Genomic DNA, 17,748 nt, shown 5'->3' with positions numbered 1-17,748 from the left:
TTTTTTTTTTTTTTTTTTTTTTTTTTGATGTGTTTCTTTCGGCTTTCCGTCAGCCCGCCGCTGCACGGATTGCATAAGCACGCGCAGTGATGCCTACTATTTTCCCAATTAGAAATGTCCCACGTCAGAACCCCTGGCATGGCCGTGCAAGGCACAATAGTCATGTGCTTGCGAGGCTGGTGTAGGCGTGCTTCTACTTGTATCTTGTTCCGACCCGTTTCCTCATCACCAACAAGCACGATGTTTTCATATCGGGGCCCGCATCTGGGGCTTGGAAATACGACACCTGTGCCTGACACTGCCCCACCTCATGCAAGTGCCTCTACAACACCAATGGGCAAAACCGCTCCGGGCTCGTTAACCCGATGATTGTTCATTGACTCTTATGTACAAGCTTATCCTCCTCCACGATCATCCCAGTCTCCTTCGATACCAAATCTGGCCCACCTCGCCGAGGCGAAACATGCCCAATGCAATCAAGCCAATGCCAATGCCCCGAACGCTCCGCTGAAACCACACGGGATGCTTCTTGAGATCAACCAACCCACTTTTGTTTCTGAAGGGCATTGGCGAGAGAAAATACCCTCCGCCACCGAAACACACCATCAGCTGGATGGCGGTGCAGGCCATGCAATCTTCAGAAGACAAATCGCGTGCAGGGGGTGGGTTGAACGCTCCTAGGATGTTAGACATGATGTAGTTACTCTGTAGGCTCACTTGCCACTGTATGAAATGTTTTTTCCAAACCTAAAGTTTGTTGGTTGGAGTCAATGCGAGCACAGAATGCAGGCCCGACACGGACATGAGCCCACTTTAGAATGACACAGCAGCCCTGGTCCCAGTTCGGAGCCCCAGATTTCCAACGTTCCAGATTGGCAGCGCCACCAGTTTCTTGCATACGGAGAATATAAGGTCGACGTTGGGTGCCTGTGCCTGGAAGATCGCGCCGTTAATGCACTGCTCTTTAAATGCGCTTCGCAGACACCTGCTTTGTACATGCTTGCAGCGTCCGCACGGGCGTTTCGGCTGCCGCATCAAGGGCCCACACTCGTAATTCTTTCGGCAGTTCCGATTTTGTTTTCTCTCTCCATCTCGTAACGTGATTTCCAAAGTTGGCTCGTACCGACCATGCCTCGTCACTGTACCTCGCGCTAAATAGGCTTTTTCTGCTGTCTAAAGGTGTGTACATCGAGACGCATTGTGACGTTCGAGAAAAAAAAAAAAAATTTAAACGGCTATTACTAAAATGAGATTATAGGGGACCAGGCTGTGCCTGCGTCAGACAGATACGGCGCTAAGTCTTGCTTCAAATATTATCTCGGGTTTGGCCGCTTCTTGTGGTAGTTGTGTACCCTGTTCTTCGGCTACATACACCGCATCTGATGTTATGCTTGCACATCCTTCAAAGTTGGATAGACATGCATCTATCGTACGTCTAACTTTGTTGGGTTTGAGCCAAATGGGGTCCCAGCAAGATGTCGGCGAACAAAGTCATTTTTAGAAACACTACCGTACATGCCGCAACGGAATTAAAGCTCCACGGTTCCGTGCAAAAGTCGTTGCTCGTAGATTTGCTTAATGTATTTGTCTTTTGAGAGATTAATAGGGGCATTCTCCAGAAACGTGGACGGAATTATATAAGAAAACGTCGCTTGGGTACATGGACTTGATTCTTTGAACGCTCGATTTAAGTACTAATTTTTTTTCGAAAATTTTGATCCAACGCCGACATCTTGTTGAATTATCAGCTGCCAATCTCGAGTAAAGTCCATTTTAGCGTGATAATGAATTGAAAATGACTGCAGCTGATCTAAATCTACCGTGACTCTGATTTGACCCGGATATCCTGGCGTCACTTATTCAAGTGATCTACCGAACCTGCTACTCCTAACTGGACATTTTTCGTGGCTTTACGATCATTGACTCATAATTTTTGTATTTCAAACTGGTCGGATACGTTTGATAAAAAATCGACTGGTTCAAGTGAACGCTGCCTCGCATGATTGACATACTCATTAAGTTAAGCAAGATTGAGTGGTAGCATACAATGAGTTGAGGCGACTACAAGATTGAGTGAGCGGTGTTGTGACGTTGAGTTGAGGCACATTTTGCAAGCGGGTGATAGTAGCGAGTTCTGGCTACTACGAGCACGAAGCCGAGGAGGATCACTGCCAATGGTATGGAGCAACGAATCAAGACATCAGTCGGCATCGAGGTGTATGGCGGGGGAAATTTTAATGCTCACCATATATGTTTTCGAACATGGCTCTTCAGAATAACTGACAACTGTACCCGTTCCTAAGTCAGTTCCTGGTTTCCACATATACTCGGAAACAAGTATATAAAGAAGGTGGACGTGCTTAAGTCCACCCAAATCGAAACTCAGGATGTCGTTCGCTGGGGTAAATTCCTGGTCTAATATAGTGTGGATGGTCCACTATCAGCACTCCAATTACATCTAAATAAGGATAGGCTGTCCTGACATTTAAGTCCAATATCCTTAAATTATTTTCCATGCTGAGTACTCTACCACGTGAAATGTAGACAAATCAGAATTTTGATAAATGTAGCTCTACAGTCACGGCATTGGTGCATTTTTATCTCGAGATTTCTTTCCACCTTTTCTTTCCATTTTTGTTTTCCTTCTTTCTTCAATCTTTCTTCAATCTTTTCTTCAATCTTTTCTTCCATCTTTTCTCTCCATCATTACTTTCCTTTTACTCTAAATCGTACTATTTCTCACGATGAATTAAGGCCCAATCCTATCAGCATGTATAGAAAACACCCGTGCACCAAATGATACTACTAAATCGGTTGCTCCATCTTTAGAATTCACAATCATGTTTCGCCAAATCCTCCGAAATACGACTCACCATCCGCCTCGGGCCTCGGTTCGGCTTACTTTCGGCCGGAAAACGTCCTACCAGTATCTGCATTTTCAAAATCTCCAGCCCAGACCGTCCCGCTTGAAAAAGTTTCTCTACTTCAACTTTGGGTTGGTTACTCTTTCAGTTGCCGCCTATTACTTCTTATGGCCCAAACATACATTTCCCCTGCCCGTAGCAAAGATTTTGCGTAAAGGTTTGTGGGCAGAAAGTGACAAGGGGGAAAAAGATTACCAATTGGCCCTCAAGCATTATTTGGAGGCCTTAGAAGAATGTGACCAATTGGGGATGGACCCCTTATGCGATGAGTATACGGGGATTCAGTTGAAGATCGGGGAGATGTACGAGCGTCTTGATATGATGGACGAGGCAGCTTTCACATATAATGAAATTGCCACTTTATACTTGAGTGTTCTTAAAGCTCCGGCCGATTCCGAACAAGGCAAGCGGATCAAAAACATTGACCACCGGGCACACCTCATTCAAAGAGATTTGCGCATTGCCTTGAAGTTAGTGGAGCTTAATCGTTTGAGCCCGCTGCTTTCTAAAGCCATTTTGATCACGCATCTTTTGATTGCGCAGGAAGAAGTTAACCGCAAGTTGGGTGTCTCAGGCAGCCCCGCAACGTTGCTGGACTCTGGTTCGATTATGATTCCTGGCTTATCTGGAGCAAATGTCACAAAAGCAGGAAACGATGGAGACGAAGCGGAACTTCTCGTTCTTGAAACGAATCCAGAGGCTTGGGAACCGTTTGCTGATGAATTCTTCAACGGCATGGACCTTTTATCAGCCATTTGCATCTCTGTGGGCGACATTAAATCGGCTTCGGGCATCCGAATCTCCATGACAGGGAAAATGATTCTTGCTGGAGTTTCGCCAGAGAAGCTTTTGCTTGCACAATGCAACACGGCGTCGTTGTTTTACTTGCAAGCCGAATATCTACAAGCAGAAGAACAGGCTTTAAGGAAAAAATTTGCAGAGGCAGCAGGTGTGGACTATGCGAAAGTCAAGGCCATCCATGATCCATTACAACCCATTACGGTGGGTGAAGATGAGGCCAATGAAATTCGGGCGAAAATCGCAGAAGTGGTATCCGATGAAGAAAAGAAAGAGTATGAGGAAATCGTTTCCAACAAAGAAAACTTTCTTCGCATGGTCATGTCGACATACGACTCCGTTATCGTAGGAGCTAAACGGTTGCCTCCTGAGACAGTTAAAGAAAACACCACGATTGCTGAATCTGTCGCATTGGCCACTTACGGATTGGGTGTGGTCAATTTGCATCTCTCAGAGTATGATAAGGCGGAAAGATTGCTTCGAGAAGCACGTGTGCGGTCTAAGGCTTGTGGTTACACCGCTTTAATTGACGAGATTGAGCGGGAATTACAGAAACTATTCAATGAGAAAAAGAACATTGAGAAAAAACAGAGCAGCATCGAGTTGGATATCCACATGAATCATTGATATGTTAAGAGCTGTGAGGTTAGAATAATTTAGGATAGGAAACCTCTCTCAATACAGAAGAATTTGTACAACTTTTCTGAAGCATTTATCATGGCCCTTGTAGGAAACTTAGTTGGTAGTTCTGAACTGGTGTAAGAGGACTTCCGGCAACAATAAGCTGCAAATAAGATGATTTAATACTTCGCTTATACTCTCATAAAGACTTTGATACACACTAACACAGCCCCAAAGACTCTCGATATCGTGACTATCTGCTTAAAAGTTCTGATAGCCGTGTTTACGCGTGAACAAATTGATTATAATGAGCTCGAAAGAATATATGGCGATTTAGGAATATTTCATCAAGGCATGTTTGCACTCTACAATATGCCTTGGATTCTCCTGTGATTGCATACATTTCTTGATGGAGTACTCAGAACTTTCCAAAGCCAATCTTCTTTAATCAAATCCTTTCAACATATATGAAGAATGACCTTACGTCCTTGAAATTTGTACTTTCAATGCATTGGTTATGGAAACCTCTGAATGTGCAAAATATATAGCATCAATATTGTAGTATCAAATGTCACTAGTCATGGACCGATCCGGTGCGCGCACGCAAATCGGTGCGTGTTCAAAAACAAGCACCAACATTCATTGAAACATCAAAATATGGTCGTTCTCGCTGCCTCCATCTGCACACACGGCGGAAAAGCTCTTTTGGCCCGGCTGTTCCGTGACTTGTCGAAAGACAGAATCACGGCGCTTTTGGCCAATTTCCCGAGCCTTCTTTCGTTTTCAGGCTCGCACAATACGTCTGTCGAAGACGGCGCCGTTCGGTATGTTTACCAGCCATTGGAGGAGTTTTACGTTGTCTTGTTGACAAACAAGCAGTCGAACATTCTCCAGGACATTGACACGTTGCACTTGTTTGTCAGTGTGGTCAGCAACATGGTTCGGTGTGTGGACGAAAAGGACATTTTTGACAATGCATTTGAGATCTTGAGCGCTTTTGACGAGATTGTCAACTTGGGTTACAAGGAGAGGCTCACCATGCTGCAGGTGCATGCATTTTTGGAAATGGACTCGCACGAAGAGAAGATCCAAGAGATCATCGAGAGAAACAAGGAGTTGGAAGCGACAGAGGAACGTCGTCGGCGGGCCAAGGAGATCCAGCGCAAGGAGTTGGCTCGCCGCAACGTCGAGCAGCATGCGGCCATGTTTGGCGCCAGCGCAAACTCCATGTCGTCCCAATCCGAGTCCTTTGGCTACAATTCGGCGCCTTCTGCGCCTTCTTACGAGGCACCACGCTACGAGGCGCCTGCGCCAGTGGAACCTGCTGCTCCTCGTGCCGTGGGCGGAAAGGGCTTGAAATTGGGCAAAAAACCTGCTCGTTCCGCTCAAACAGAGCAAAATCAGCCATTACTCACATCTAAAGCGCCAGTATTTAGCCCAGCTCCTCAGACTGCGCCACAGGCCGCCCCTCAGGCTGCACATCAGACGGCTCCTATGGCAGCTCCCGTTGCTTCTCGCTCTGTGCCAGCGCATGCTCAGGTTTCTGAGGCTTCGGCTTCGGCTTCTCCAGTTAATCACGGCACTGGAAAACTTGTGAACAACGGTATTTTGATCACAGTGAACGAAAAGATATCTGCTCAATTGAACCGCGAGGGCGGGGTTATCAGTGCAGAGGTGAAGGGTGATCTTCAGTTGCGTGTCAACGATGCCGAGTTGGCCCACTCCAAGATTTTGTTGCAGGTGGAACACAAGTCGGGAGTCCAGTACAAAACACATCCAAACGTGGACCGCGCATTGTTCTCAGGCGCTAGCACCATCGGCTTAAAAGACAGAACCAAGTCCTTCCCAAGCAACGACCAAAGTTTAGGTGTTTTGAGATGGAGAGCCGTGGCCAAAGATGACACTTCACTTGTTCCGCTTTTGCTTACGGCATGGGTCAGTGTGAGCGATTCTATTGCTGAAGTGACCTTGGAATATGAGTTAACCCCTTCATATATCGAGGCACATCCATCCCAGGACTCGTTTGACAACGTGCAGATCTTGGTTCCGATTGCTCTGGATGATGTAGAATTAAGACAATCCAGCACCGACGATGTGCTGTATGACGTGACTGAAGACGGGGTGGTTTTCACGGTGCCAGAGATCTCTTTTGATGCTCCCCAAGGAACATTTGATTTCACCATTCCAGCCAACGACGAAGACGCCTTATTCCCAATGGAGGTGCAGTTTGACATTGCACGCACAGAGGGCGTGACCGAGGCAGACAGTGCGTTTGGACAGGTCAGCGTGGTTGACGTTGTTTCTAACGACGAAGACGAGACGTCGTTGCCTTTTGACTTGCATCTGAAGTTGGTTTCCGAACGCTACACTGTGAGCTAGGGTTTTAGCAAAAAATAAATACACTTGAAGTCACAGATGCAGACATCATGTAGCATGAGATGCTAGCAACGTCGTCCGTACTTGAGGGAAGAATTTTCAGGTAATTGCGATTCAAAAGTGGCTTCGAAAGCATTAGTCTTTAGTAGGAAGAGACTACCTTGAAGTGCATGAGCGTGTTCTTCTCCTTTCTAAGTGATCATATCATTCGTGTAGCTCTGATTATTTTTCGCCAAAAGCTTTTCAAGTCTCATCTTATTTTTGCACAAGTGATTTGATTACTTTTCTTTTCTTGATTGAGAGGAAACGAGGAAAAGCATCGATGAGTTCATTTATTTTTTTTCGTGGTAAGCCTATCTCTGTATCAATAGAGGGATGTACAAGAATGTATGCACCTGAACGGTCCACATTTTCTTTGGGTGACGGTTGTTGCCATATGAGAATTTTCATAAGAAATGTTCAGTGTTCGTCATGGCCACACCATTTCTAAACTTTCCGTCATTAACGGCTTTCGTTAAAGCAAATAAATCCACTATAAAAAAAATAATATAAAGTTGCTAATAGAATCATTTCACCTCCTCTTTCAACTTCACATCGGTCTAGCGTGATAAATTGTTGCGTGGCTAACTTTATGATTACCCTACCAACATCTTTTGTTAACCGAAGCTTAATGAGGACGTACGGATCTTCTCTGTTACGTTGTTTGAAACTTTATCAGGGCGTATGTTCGTTTGTATTATAATAGCCTCTATACTACCATCAGCATCCCGCTCAAAGCCACGGAAATATGCACGGCTAACCCTTTTTCGTCACACAATTGTCGGAGCTCGTCCAAAATCTGGCGACGAGGATCTGTGCCCCAAGGCAGGTCTTTCACATGGCTCACAATTACATTTAGATTGGCTAGATCATGTCGGTGTGGGCAAAGTGCCGCAAGGGCTTCTAATTCTGAAGCGAGGTGCGGTGGTGTCAAATGGCCGTACAACTCTGTTCCTGGCGGGAGTGTTGGCGTCAGACATTCCACCACAAGAGCCTTAAGCGTGCCCGCGTCGACCAGCGGCGCCACGGCATGCCAAATGGCACTGTTTTGAGCGGTTCCCAGTACCAGATCACACTCGAAATCGCCAAACACAGCAATCTCAGCTCCAGAGCTATTATGATGCAACAAGTACGCCAGCGACGGATATGGAGCGCCACAGGCACCGCGGCCATGGCTGATTTCAAACATCGTCACCGTGAAAATTTCTTTCGGCGTCGAAAAGGGCAATGTTGGCTTCACCTTTCGAAGTTCAAGTAAGCCTGGCAGGATCAAGTCTGGCCACACACTGTCGTTGAACACATGATTTCGGAGCCCGTCTATGGTGAACTGCGAGCCGCAAACGGTCAAAGGAGCTCTTCCTTGTCGCTGGAGACCGGGCAGGTTAAGCACAAGGGCGGCAATATGATCCAAATGTGGATGTGTTACAAGCACACTGTGGACCTGGCCAATGACAGCTTGCAGCGCCGCGTATGCGCCTGAACAAGAAGATGTAGCTTCAAACTCTTTTGCCAAACCAGCAAACGGGTCGGTCTGGGGAACAGAAGTGTACTGTTCTCGCGGAAGAGAATCTTTATAAAGCGAAAGTGTGCGGAGCGGAACAGCGTCTGGGTCCGCTATGATCTGGGAGAGCGCAAAAATGCCTGCTCCGGCGTCAATCACAAGTAGCTGGGGCTCTTGCGATGAGATGATATCACTATAGGAGATCTCTGCGGGTTTTATGATGAGGGCACAAGTTCCCGATTCTAGCGGGCCGCCAGAAGCGCCAATAAACGAAAGTTCAAAGCTCATGGAAATGTGTTGTTTGTTTTTGCTCCATTAACGATTCAGAGTTGCACAGTCTACTCAGATGGACAGGAACTCTCAGGAAGAAGTTGGTGTAGCCCCACTATGAACAAGAAATGTACCAGAAGCTGTGGCCGGGAGTGATAAGAATTGTAGAACGAAGGTACACTTCAATAGATGCTCCCAGTTCAAAAAGGTATTGAGAACAGTTAAGGGAAGATCAGAAGTGCAGAAATCTGATGGTAGTCAATGCCACAATGTTTGTGTCTGGAAAAAGTTTCGAGGTGTTTGCAATGGGAAGCTCAGTGCCGATAAGTGGGTCCACAGGATATCTAATCTCTAATCTGTTCCCGTGTAGAGAACGTCGTGTATCAGATAAGAAGAAGCCGGCAGAAACAGCGAGGAGCAGAAGATGGTTCAGCAAAGGTCTGACCTTAATGGGAAGAAAAAAAAAAGGATAATCAGAAGTCTCCGGGCGAGGAATACCGTCAGTATATTTCCCGAGAAACGGCTGGAAATGTTGAGGTTGGACGCTAGCCGCTGCGCTTTTTAAAATACTGGCCTATGTGCAGCACGCTTGTACGCATGGAACACGCTTGGGCAATGTTCGCATATGCAACTATGTCTGCCTGGCCTGGTTTTCGAGAGATAAGACAAACGGCTCCTGCTCTTTCGAATCCCACGGTGGAGAAAAAGGGTTCTTGGACACTATTCTTGTCTTTTCCTGCTCTTTTAGTCGCTGCCTGAACTACGACTGTACTTTTCTCCTTCCGGTTTGCACATCAATCTTGCAGATATTTTTTACACGTGCGACAGCTGGCCTCCTTGAGCAATAGAGATTTTGGGAGAAGTCACCTTTGTGCGTGTGGGGTTGGGGCGGAATTACACTGAGAAGCTCGGGACGGGTCTAAAAAGAAAGAAAAAAAAAGAAAATATCCCCGGTTTTGAGTGGCCCTCCGCATTTACCGAACCAGTCCATGCGTTCATTGTGAGCGAAGATCATTCCATGCGCTCCTTCTATGCGGATGCCCCTCCGTGTTTTCCAGTGCTATCAAAAGTCCTGCGGGCTGGAACAAGACGTCCTGCGGGCTAATTCCCATTGTGGTGGTTTCCATGCATCTTGGACTGTTGGTTTTGCATGTGTGGGCATGCTTACTTACCAAAGAAGACGTCTTGTCTGCCCCGCTGGTCAAATCTGTCAATCGATATTGCCTGTCTCAACGTTTCCTGTCATATATGGATTGGAAAACGTCTTGAACGAAGCGGAAATCTGTCTAGACTGCACCTCACGATAAAGCTTTGTTCATACTAAAAGTCGCCCGATGTTCTCCTTTGTTTCTGCTAGACGGGCCAGTCCTTAACTCCGGGGCTCCTTTTAATAGTCATTGTCTGTCAAGTCACTAACTACTGATCACGGCGCCAAAATCCCACCATGTGGCTCCATCTACTACTATTCGTATCTGACAGTATGATTCGTACACAAGCCTATTCCAGCACCAGACACATTACCGGCCGACTTGGCGACACTATACCGGCTGACTAGGCGCCACTATACCGGCTGACTAGGCGCCACTATACCGGCTGACTAGGCGATTGCATCGGTTCATGTAGCTCAACACATTGTGTGCAAACTCGTATGCGTTTGCGTCCGCCTTCTCTTCGGCACGTCTATAGCTGCTTGCTTCCATAGCCAATCACCTTTTCCGCAAACTTCCAGCTCTGGTTCTCCACCTGCATGTCCTCGGCAAACTTCACCTGCACTTTCCCGTCCTCAAACGTCAATGTGGCCAATGTGTACTTGTCCGAGGCTCTGGCGTCTCTGTAGTACAACACACGCATCGAGTTCACAATGGCCTCACGGGCCTCCTCCTCGGTCACTTTGACATAGTCTTCGTCATAAGGAACAAGCTGTCTCAACAAGGGAATGGCCAAGTGCGCTCCAAACCCGGTGGCAAGCGCCAGCGCGCCGTAGGCAACGCCCAAAAGATCCACGTAGCGGATGAATGGGCTTCTGTCGTCGTTGAACCCAGCAACAATCACCGCGTTCCACAACGGATCCATCTTCAGTCTGCGGTTGTACAAAACACGAGTCAAGTACTCGTGGATGTGTGGGGCACGCAACTTGGCGCCCGTGTTGTCGTACACCTCTTCCTCTGTCTCCAACTGGTGCAAGAGGCGTTCAATGTGCTGCAAGTCCGAAATGTCGCCGGAAATCCCCACCACCGTCTCAGATCCCACCCGAATCAAACGCTCGATGTTGTTGAATCTGAGAAGCGACCCGTACGAACCCATGTGGTCGGCGGCAATGACAATGCCGTTTTTGAACTTGAGCCCCAAAACTGACGTTCCGGTGATGATCGGCTGTTGTGTGTGCATTGAAGGAAACTCAACAGAATTGCTGCATTTGGCAATGGATTGGTTGTAGGTGCCGTAAACATCATCACGGGGTCTTCCCCATTGGAATGGATCGTGATTCATGAGGAGCAGATTATGTAGTTGTGTATTTGGTGGCGATCGCCTTGAGACTTGGGTGTGCTGTCACGTGACTTGGTCAACACCTACGGGTTCCAAACTCAAGTAAGACAAAGCAAAAAGGAAGGAGAAATATATGGTCAGAAATGGGCGTTGTCTCTTTTGAAGATGTTTTTTTTTTTGTCATAAATGTGTTTGTTCAGTTTGTTTGAGAACTTCTGTGTGCGACGAATCTTTACAAGCTTGTACAGTCCATTCAATACATTGACATGGAGTATTGTAAGAACCAGAGTCGGAGAGCTAGGATTGTCAAATGTATTTCGGAAAGTGAATCTTAAAGAAAAAAAGAAGAAAAAAATAAGAAAGACAACAAAATAATCACACTTAGTCAGAAATCCTGATTTTCCAAGTCTTTCTCTAGCATCAAGTCTTTTTTTCTCGGAAGGATTTACTTGGTTTTAGCTGCTTGTTTTGCCTCATTGAGTTTCCTCTTGGTTTTTTTTTTGCCCTTGTTTTTTCACTCTTCTTGTAAGTTATAACTTCAAAGTGTAGACTAGTTGTTCAAGCTAACATTCTGGTATTTCGTATTTCCAGCACAATATTAAAGCCGAAAAACACAAGTGAAAATGAAAAGGGCCTGAAGTTCCTACATTAGGCCGTACAGATCCACTTCCATCAAACGGAAGTTCTTCTAGTAGCAATATTTTGCTTGACGAAATTGAATAGTCTTGTAACCTGTCAAGAAGTCAACTAGAGCTCGAAGATAACAGAACAAATCATGGCTACTACAGCCAAGCAGTAATGTCAGTTCAATCAATCTCAATGCAGTAGTTAATGCTTTGTTTGGAAAAGTCCTTCAATGCTTCCAAAGAAGCCATTCCTCATGATTTAATGACGTAAATTAACATAAAGAATATATACCCAGTCTAAAAGACAAGCTCGGCTCCACCGCTGGTGATTTGCTCCTCTTCTTCGGCCTTAAGTGGTGTGTATCTGAATCTCTTGGATAACTCGGACCTCAAAAGAACTTCGCCTTCTTTGAGCTCGATGGGTTTGCTCACATAAGAAGAGGCTGACTTGGAGAGCGCCGGTAACTTTCCTGAAGGAGAACAAGGGTGTGGCTTAGCGGCGCCAGAAACAGCGGCTGATAGTTAGTAAAGCGGTCTTTAGATCGGAAAATTTCCATATGGACGGAAATTACACATACCATGCAGGTGGGGTCCGCCAACAAATTTGATGAGCGAAATACGTTTCAACAATGACATGGACAGTTTCATTTTTGGAGAATAAATACGGAGTTGGTGGATAAAAAATGGAACCCGGGCACTTTTGTGTGAAGGTCGGAGGGAGTGCATATAGGTTCCGGGGAATACCCTGGTTTCTGTTGGTGGAGATGGAAAGTGCGGATAGATTTAATTCTGTACTATCAAATATACGTTCTTTTGATAAGCAAAATAATATTCTGTTGAGTACTAGCTATATATTATTGTAAAAACTTAAAATGTAAACTGTATTCTCACAACAAACCCACGAAGTCATGGTTTTTTTTTTCATAAGCTGGAGTAGATTTTCAGCCCAATAGCTTCAACGTTCAATAGAGCTATGGAGGTATTAAAGAAATTATATAAACGTGAAAAATTGGCAAACGATTGAACATAACAAAGGATCTCTTTGATTTTGATACTTAATTGACAGGAATAGCATCACCAAGGCTACGGAACCATAAGAATTCCTACTCAGCCATTTATTACAAGTGATGTACATGAGTATGATTGTAGATCACATCAGGAAAAGGCAGAAGATAGTCCACCAATCGTTTTAAACTGCTTGATGGGATGTATTTCTCTACCGTGTAACTTCTTCTGTCCAGATAAGAGTGAACGGACCTAATAAACTTAACTTTAAGTAGATACACAAGCTAAAAGTCGGTCAAAAATGTACTATGAAAGGTATGCCACATTGATTTCGAAAATAAACGCATCTTTAAAATAAGAGTATGGTGATAAGCTGTGGTGAATGATAATACATAAAGAACAGTCAGCCTCAAGCCACATTGAGCTTTGTCCCTAATATAAAAGGAAAACTGGTGAGCAAACCAAAAAGCACACAAACGGGTTCAAAGAAGAATATTACGAGGTCTGAGCTGAATCGTCTTCAATTGCAATATTATTTATATTTGTTGACATCATGCCTATTCAGTCTAGCCGATGTAAGGATAGCTCAATGCTCCAGTAATCAAGTGTCTAAATCTTGACATGGGTTGAATCACCTTCTTATACGGTCTATTTGTAGTCATGAATTGAAAGTATTCAATTCTTTAAATTCCATAATCCAACCATGCAAGTAAATTACTCCTTCTTTCTACCGACCACCCAATTTCCTCCAAACTTACACATACATTCGCATATGCTCTTTGGCCCAGTCGCACAGGCAAATGTTCGCGCACTTACAAGTTTCGTCCTAACAGCTACCATCACCAGTCATGAGTGATAAACTAAAAAGAACCGTGGCCCGGTTCCAACAGAGAATCGACAATAAAGATTTCTACGAGGCCCATCAGACTTTGCGCACCATCGCCAATCGCTATGTCAAATCTTCCCACTACAGTGAAGCCATTGACTTGTTGACGCAAGGACTGTCGATCTTGGCCACCAACAAAGAATACGGATCGGCGAGCGATCTCATCTCGTACTTGATCGATGTTTATTCTGAGGCCGGCATCCGCTGCGACAACACGGCCAAAGACTACAAGCTTAAACTTGTCGAGTTGATTTCTCTTTTGCCGGACTCGGACCCATCTTTGGGCGACTTGGCAAAGCAGGCATTGGCGTGGTCCAAGGGAATGGGCGGCTCCAAGTTTGGCGACTCGAGCTTGCATCATTTGTTTGGCACAAAGATGTTGGCTGGTGCCCAGACCCTTTCTATTGAAGAAGATCGCTACAAGATGTTTGCCTTGGCGGAATTGCACTTGATTCTCGGCACGTACGAGTCATTGCCGGTCTATGTGGACTTTTTGTTCCTGTGGTGGGCAGAGAGTGGAAAATCTGCAGACCCAGGCATTTTTGCTTCTCGTGCAGTTATCAACTATGCTTACTTGAAGAACATCAAGTTCGCTCGCTTGGCCTTGGACCGTTTTGTGGCAAAGTACAAGGAAACAGCGCTGCATGAAACCATAGAGGGCTTGGACTTCTTTGCTGACGCCGAACTTTTGAACTTTTTGCTGTTGCTTGTGGTGACTCTTGGGAAATTCGATGCCTCCGACAAATTCATGAAGTTGTACTCTCATTACAAGCCTCTTTTGGTTCAGCATGAACTTGTGGCTCCAGTGGAGTATTTGGGCCGTTTCTACTTCAAATTGCAATTGGGAAATGCCCAAGGAGGAAACATGTTGGCGAATCTCATGAGTGGGTTGTTTAAGTAGAATCTGAATGAATATAATGTGAGAGTGAGCAGTCTAGGGCTCTAATATGAACGGTGATCGAAAATCACCTAGCAATTTTGTTGACGTCGGGTTGGGGTTGAATGTATCCACTATTTCAAGCCGTTCTTGGATTATTCCTAGATCTCAAACCAGTCTATTTTGCGATGAAAATCGAAAAAATGTGAAATTTTCCCACTACCAGATTGGCATAAATAGTACATACATGGCCTCTATTGGTGTTTTGACTGGACATATGAGGGCAGTCATCAAATTTATGTCAATGTCAACGTTAAAGTACTCAAATATTCCGCATACACGAATCTTTATTCACAAATGAGTCAGCAGTAAGCAAGTTAACATGTTAGCAAGGAAAATTGCGAGTTAATGAAAGAGAAATCGTAGGAAGGTCTGATGAAATTACTAGAGCATTCACTGTCGATGGATGCAGAAGTGCTTCCGTAATTACGCCATCCCCCCGCCCTATTATTGTCAATCACAGATTCCAACATTCGCTTTGCCAACATTCTCGTAGATCCGTATCTCGGTTTCTTACTATAGAATATAAATACAAGCGCAGACCGCCGGGTGTGAATGTTTCACTGAATACACTACATGTGTACTCTTGCACAGCCAGTACACTAGTAGGCATCGCCGTGGTCTTTCACAATACACGACGACTCTAGCGCACTCGCCAATTCCGGCCGCTTGGCCTTTAGAAGCTCGTGCTTGGCCTCCGAGTAAGTGCACCATCTTCTTTGTCTCTTGTCTTGCTCGGGCCAAGTAGGACTCATATTCAACACCAACATTTCGTAGAAGTGGAACTCCAGTTTCGGCACCACCTTTTTCGGATCGAAATCTGCCTTCTGGTCTTGCAAGACCGGCGCCTTGGACCCCCGCATATCATATACCACTGGCAATTTCTCCATTATCCGGCCCTCGCAGCCGGCCTCTTCCCACGTTTCTCTCACAGCACTAACAACATAGTCGTCGCCTTCGTCCAACTCAATGCCGCCTTTGGGCAACACCCATTTGTCCTTGTGCACACTGGACAGAATCATCACCACTTTATCTTTTGTCTCATTGAGGCAAATGCATCCGGCAATCATGCGAGCGCCGGATTCCGGGTTGTAGCGCTGCGATTCACGGCCTGTGCGCGATTTGCTGGGCTTGACTGGAAGATTCTGGTTTATTTGTTCCATGGGGAAATGAGATTTGATATTCTCTTGAAATGTGGAGAGGATAAAGTGGAGGTCTGTGGTGTACGGGTGTGACTCCATCAATGTCTATCACTGATAGCCGAGAGAGCTGTGAGGATAGGAGGGAAAATAAGTAGAAATCCGTCACTTTGGGTGATTTCAATAAGCAGCCAGGCTTTCCGACGTACGAGTGCATCAGATACTCTCTAATTTTCCAACAGTCATGTCTATCATTGTCATTTGGTGTACGGGTGCATGCTTCTATGAGCGCAAAGGCCACAACACCAAAAGCTAGACAAGAAATGCAACTTTCTTCTCTTGCATTGGCACTATTGTGCACCGGACACACTTTGGCACATGGGAAACCGGCTCCAAAACCGGCCGATCTCACGTGGGAGCAGTGGCACATGAAGGAAGAACACGAGATGGACGAGTTTGATCCGCTGTCGTTTTTCCTTCTCCACGACTTGGAAAACAAAGGCTACTGGACCGAGACGGACATTTTGTACGTTTACGGCTTGACCCGTGACTCTGTCGTTGGAGACGGAAGCGGGATGGGCGAGCACGACCACAACGAACAGATTTCCAAAGAAGACAAGGATAAGGTGGTGCGGACAGTGTTGAAGATGGTCGACTCTGACCATGATGGGCAGGTGTCCAGAGAGGAGTGGATGGACTTCTCCAAGAGCAACCAGTTGCCAGATTTCGGTTTCGGCCCCGGCCACCACATGGACTTCGAAGCCGAATACGAAAACCACCACTGGAACAAGTACCACCGGGACCAAGACCCAGACGTGCACGTGAAACACAAGGAGGACATTGAGCACGAGCTTTTGCATCACTTGCATGAGATTGACGAAACGCACGATAAGGACGCCAATGCCAGAAAGCTTTCCAAGAACTTTGCTAGTCCTGTGCATGTGGCCAACGTTCCTCAAAAGTACTTGGCCAAGTAGCTGCGATCTGACGGATAAATGTGATGGGTTTGGACTTGGTTGAAGCTATCACACTGAATAATGCAATGATTCGCAGAGATATGGCGAAGTGGAAATGTTCGCTAAGCTTATCACATTGGAGTGTTAGAGGTTGTCCATTTTTCCAAGAGGCAACTCTTTATGCGCATTCGGTTACGAAACTTGAACTCCATACTCGAACAGGCTGCCTCATGTATATGGTTTATCGTCGTTCGTACAACTTAAAGGTATTTTATCTTGGCATGAACACTGTGACATGAGGTAATCTGCTCAGTAGATCTTATTAGGATACAAGTTCAATCTTCTGTCAAATCGTCATTGGGGAACTGTTAATTCTTTTGACCCAGCAAGTAAAGTTGAACCTCGTCATCAAGATTCTTAATTAAACATTTCGTACGTTTACTCACGATTCCTCTTTCGTAGCATGATCAGTGTAAGCCGTGATTGATTCACAAGGATGTGTCTTCACGTTTGTCTCTGATATTAAGGCTTGGTATTGGCAATTTACATCCCAGTGTGTATCCAATCGTCAAATCTGAAAACGTTAACATTCCCACAAACAACGTTCATGATTGGCGGATATTCTTGTATTGAGAGCCGGAAACATTAGGTCTCCGCTCGGTATGTAAGCGAGGGCATTATCAATGTCTGTCCACAGCAGTGTGTAACATCTATAAAGTTTGATAAGCCTTACTAGAGCCCCTTCCTTTGAGAAATATTGACCAGACTAGTATGTGGCCGCAGAGAGCAACAAAACGTCTCCATCTTGATTCCTTATATCTACATTATTTTGCCACAGCACCCAGAGCGCAGTCCCGCAACGATTTGAGGTCGCCTTCACAAGCGCCTTGGTTGGACGCATTCATTCTCAAGCAAGCTTCGTATGCCTGAAGTTTTCCGGCGCAAAGACCCTGGATTCTTTGGAAGACAGGGACACTGGTCTTGATGCACAGACTGAGGTTTTTCTGTTCAAGAACACAGTCGGCCTCGGACGGCGGTTTGGACATGCATTGGTGGAAGGCAAGAAACTGCTGCGGGCAATTCCGAGCAATATCTTCCATCATGATTTGGTCGAGAGCAGACATGGTGAATAGATGAGGGAAGAAAAGACGAATGGAATGAACTAAAGCGCGAAAGATATTGC

General features: G+C 45.6%; 10 protein-coding genes across 10 annotated transcripts; 4 read left to right on the top strand and 6 right to left on the bottom strand. All coding sequences in view use genetic code 12, as the record gives it.

The window, feature by feature from the left end:
• Positions 1-411: 411 nt before the first annotated feature.
• On the bottom strand, positions 412-693 carry FOB63_003726 (uncharacterized protein; the record flags this gene model as incomplete). Its single annotated transcript, XM_002614730.1, has 1 exon — positions 412-693. One exon carries the CDS (start codon positions 691-693, stop codon positions 412-414), a length of 282 nt encoding a protein of 93 aa, XP_002614776.1.
• A 2,147-nt stretch (positions 694-2,840) lies between these two features.
• FOB63_003725 (uncharacterized protein) lies at positions 2,841-4,349 on the top strand (the record flags this gene model as incomplete). Its single annotated transcript, XM_002614731.1, has 1 exon — positions 2,841-4,349. One exon carries the CDS (start codon positions 2,841-2,843, stop codon positions 4,347-4,349), a length of 1,509 nt encoding a protein of 502 aa, XP_002614777.1.
• A 651-nt stretch (positions 4,350-5,000) lies between these two features.
• Positions 5,001-6,722, top strand: RET2 (coatomer subunit delta; the record flags this gene model as incomplete). The annotated part of the gene is made up of 1 exon (XM_002614732.2): positions 5,001-6,722. One exon carries the CDS (start codon positions 5,001-5,003, stop codon positions 6,720-6,722), a length of 1,722 nt encoding a protein of 573 aa, XP_002614778.2.
• A 745-nt stretch (positions 6,723-7,467) lies between these two features.
• Positions 7,468-8,547, bottom strand: PDE1 (3',5'-cyclic-nucleotide phosphodiesterase PDE1; the record flags this gene model as incomplete). The annotated part of the gene is made up of 1 exon (XM_002614733.1): positions 7,468-8,547. The coding sequence occupies one exon, from the start codon at positions 8,545-8,547 to the stop codon at positions 7,468-7,470; it is 1,080 nt and encodes a 359-aa protein (XP_002614779.1).
• Positions 8,548-10,209: 1,662 nt separating this feature from the next.
• On the bottom strand, positions 10,210-11,019 carry PRE4 (proteasome core particle subunit beta 7; the record flags this gene model as incomplete). Its single annotated transcript, XM_002614734.1, has 1 exon — positions 10,210-11,019. One exon carries the CDS (start codon positions 11,017-11,019, stop codon positions 10,210-10,212), a length of 810 nt encoding a protein of 269 aa, XP_002614780.1.
• A 920-nt stretch (positions 11,020-11,939) lies between these two features.
• Positions 11,940-12,290, bottom strand: FOB63_003721 (mitochondrial 37S ribosomal protein YMR31; the record flags this gene model as incomplete). The annotated part of the gene is made up of 2 exons (XM_066102349.1): positions 11,940-12,157; positions 12,221-12,290. The coding sequence occupies 2 exons, from the start codon at positions 12,288-12,290 to the stop codon at positions 11,940-11,942; spliced, it is 288 nt and encodes a 95-aa protein (XP_065958293.1).
• Positions 12,291-13,495: 1,205 nt separating this feature from the next.
• On the top strand, positions 13,496-14,434 carry FOB63_003720 (uncharacterized protein; the record flags this gene model as incomplete). Its single annotated transcript, XM_002614735.1, has 1 exon — positions 13,496-14,434. One exon carries the CDS (start codon positions 13,496-13,498, stop codon positions 14,432-14,434), a length of 939 nt encoding a protein of 312 aa, XP_002614781.1.
• Positions 14,435-15,072: 638 nt separating this feature from the next.
• On the bottom strand, positions 15,073-15,711 carry FOB63_003719 (polyphosphatase; the record flags this gene model as incomplete). The annotated part of the gene is made up of 1 exon (XM_002614736.1): positions 15,073-15,711. The coding sequence occupies one exon, from the start codon at positions 15,709-15,711 to the stop codon at positions 15,073-15,075; it is 639 nt and encodes a 212-aa protein (XP_002614782.1).
• A 182-nt stretch (positions 15,712-15,893) lies between these two features.
• On the top strand, positions 15,894-16,586 carry FOB63_003718 (uncharacterized protein; the record flags this gene model as incomplete). The annotated part of the gene is made up of 1 exon (XM_002614737.1): positions 15,894-16,586. The coding sequence occupies one exon, from the start codon at positions 15,894-15,896 to the stop codon at positions 16,584-16,586; it is 693 nt and encodes a 230-aa protein (XP_002614783.1).
• An 803-nt stretch (positions 16,587-17,389) lies between these two features.
• On the bottom strand, positions 17,390-17,689 carry FOB63_003717 (uncharacterized protein; the record flags this gene model as incomplete). The annotated part of the gene is made up of 1 exon (XM_002614739.1): positions 17,390-17,689. The coding sequence occupies one exon, from the start codon at positions 17,687-17,689 to the stop codon at positions 17,390-17,392; it is 300 nt and encodes a 99-aa protein (XP_002614785.1).
• Positions 17,690-17,748: the final 59 nt, after the last annotated feature.

This window comes from Clavispora lusitaniae, assembly GCF_014636115.1.
Source record: "Clavispora lusitaniae strain FDAARGOS_655 chromosome Unknown tig00000185_pilon, whole genome shotgun sequence".
NCBI classification, from domain to species: Eukaryota; Fungi; Ascomycota; class Pichiomycetes; order Serinales; family Metschnikowiaceae; genus Clavispora; species Clavispora lusitaniae.
This window is presented reverse-complemented; position numbering and strand designations above follow the sequence as displayed.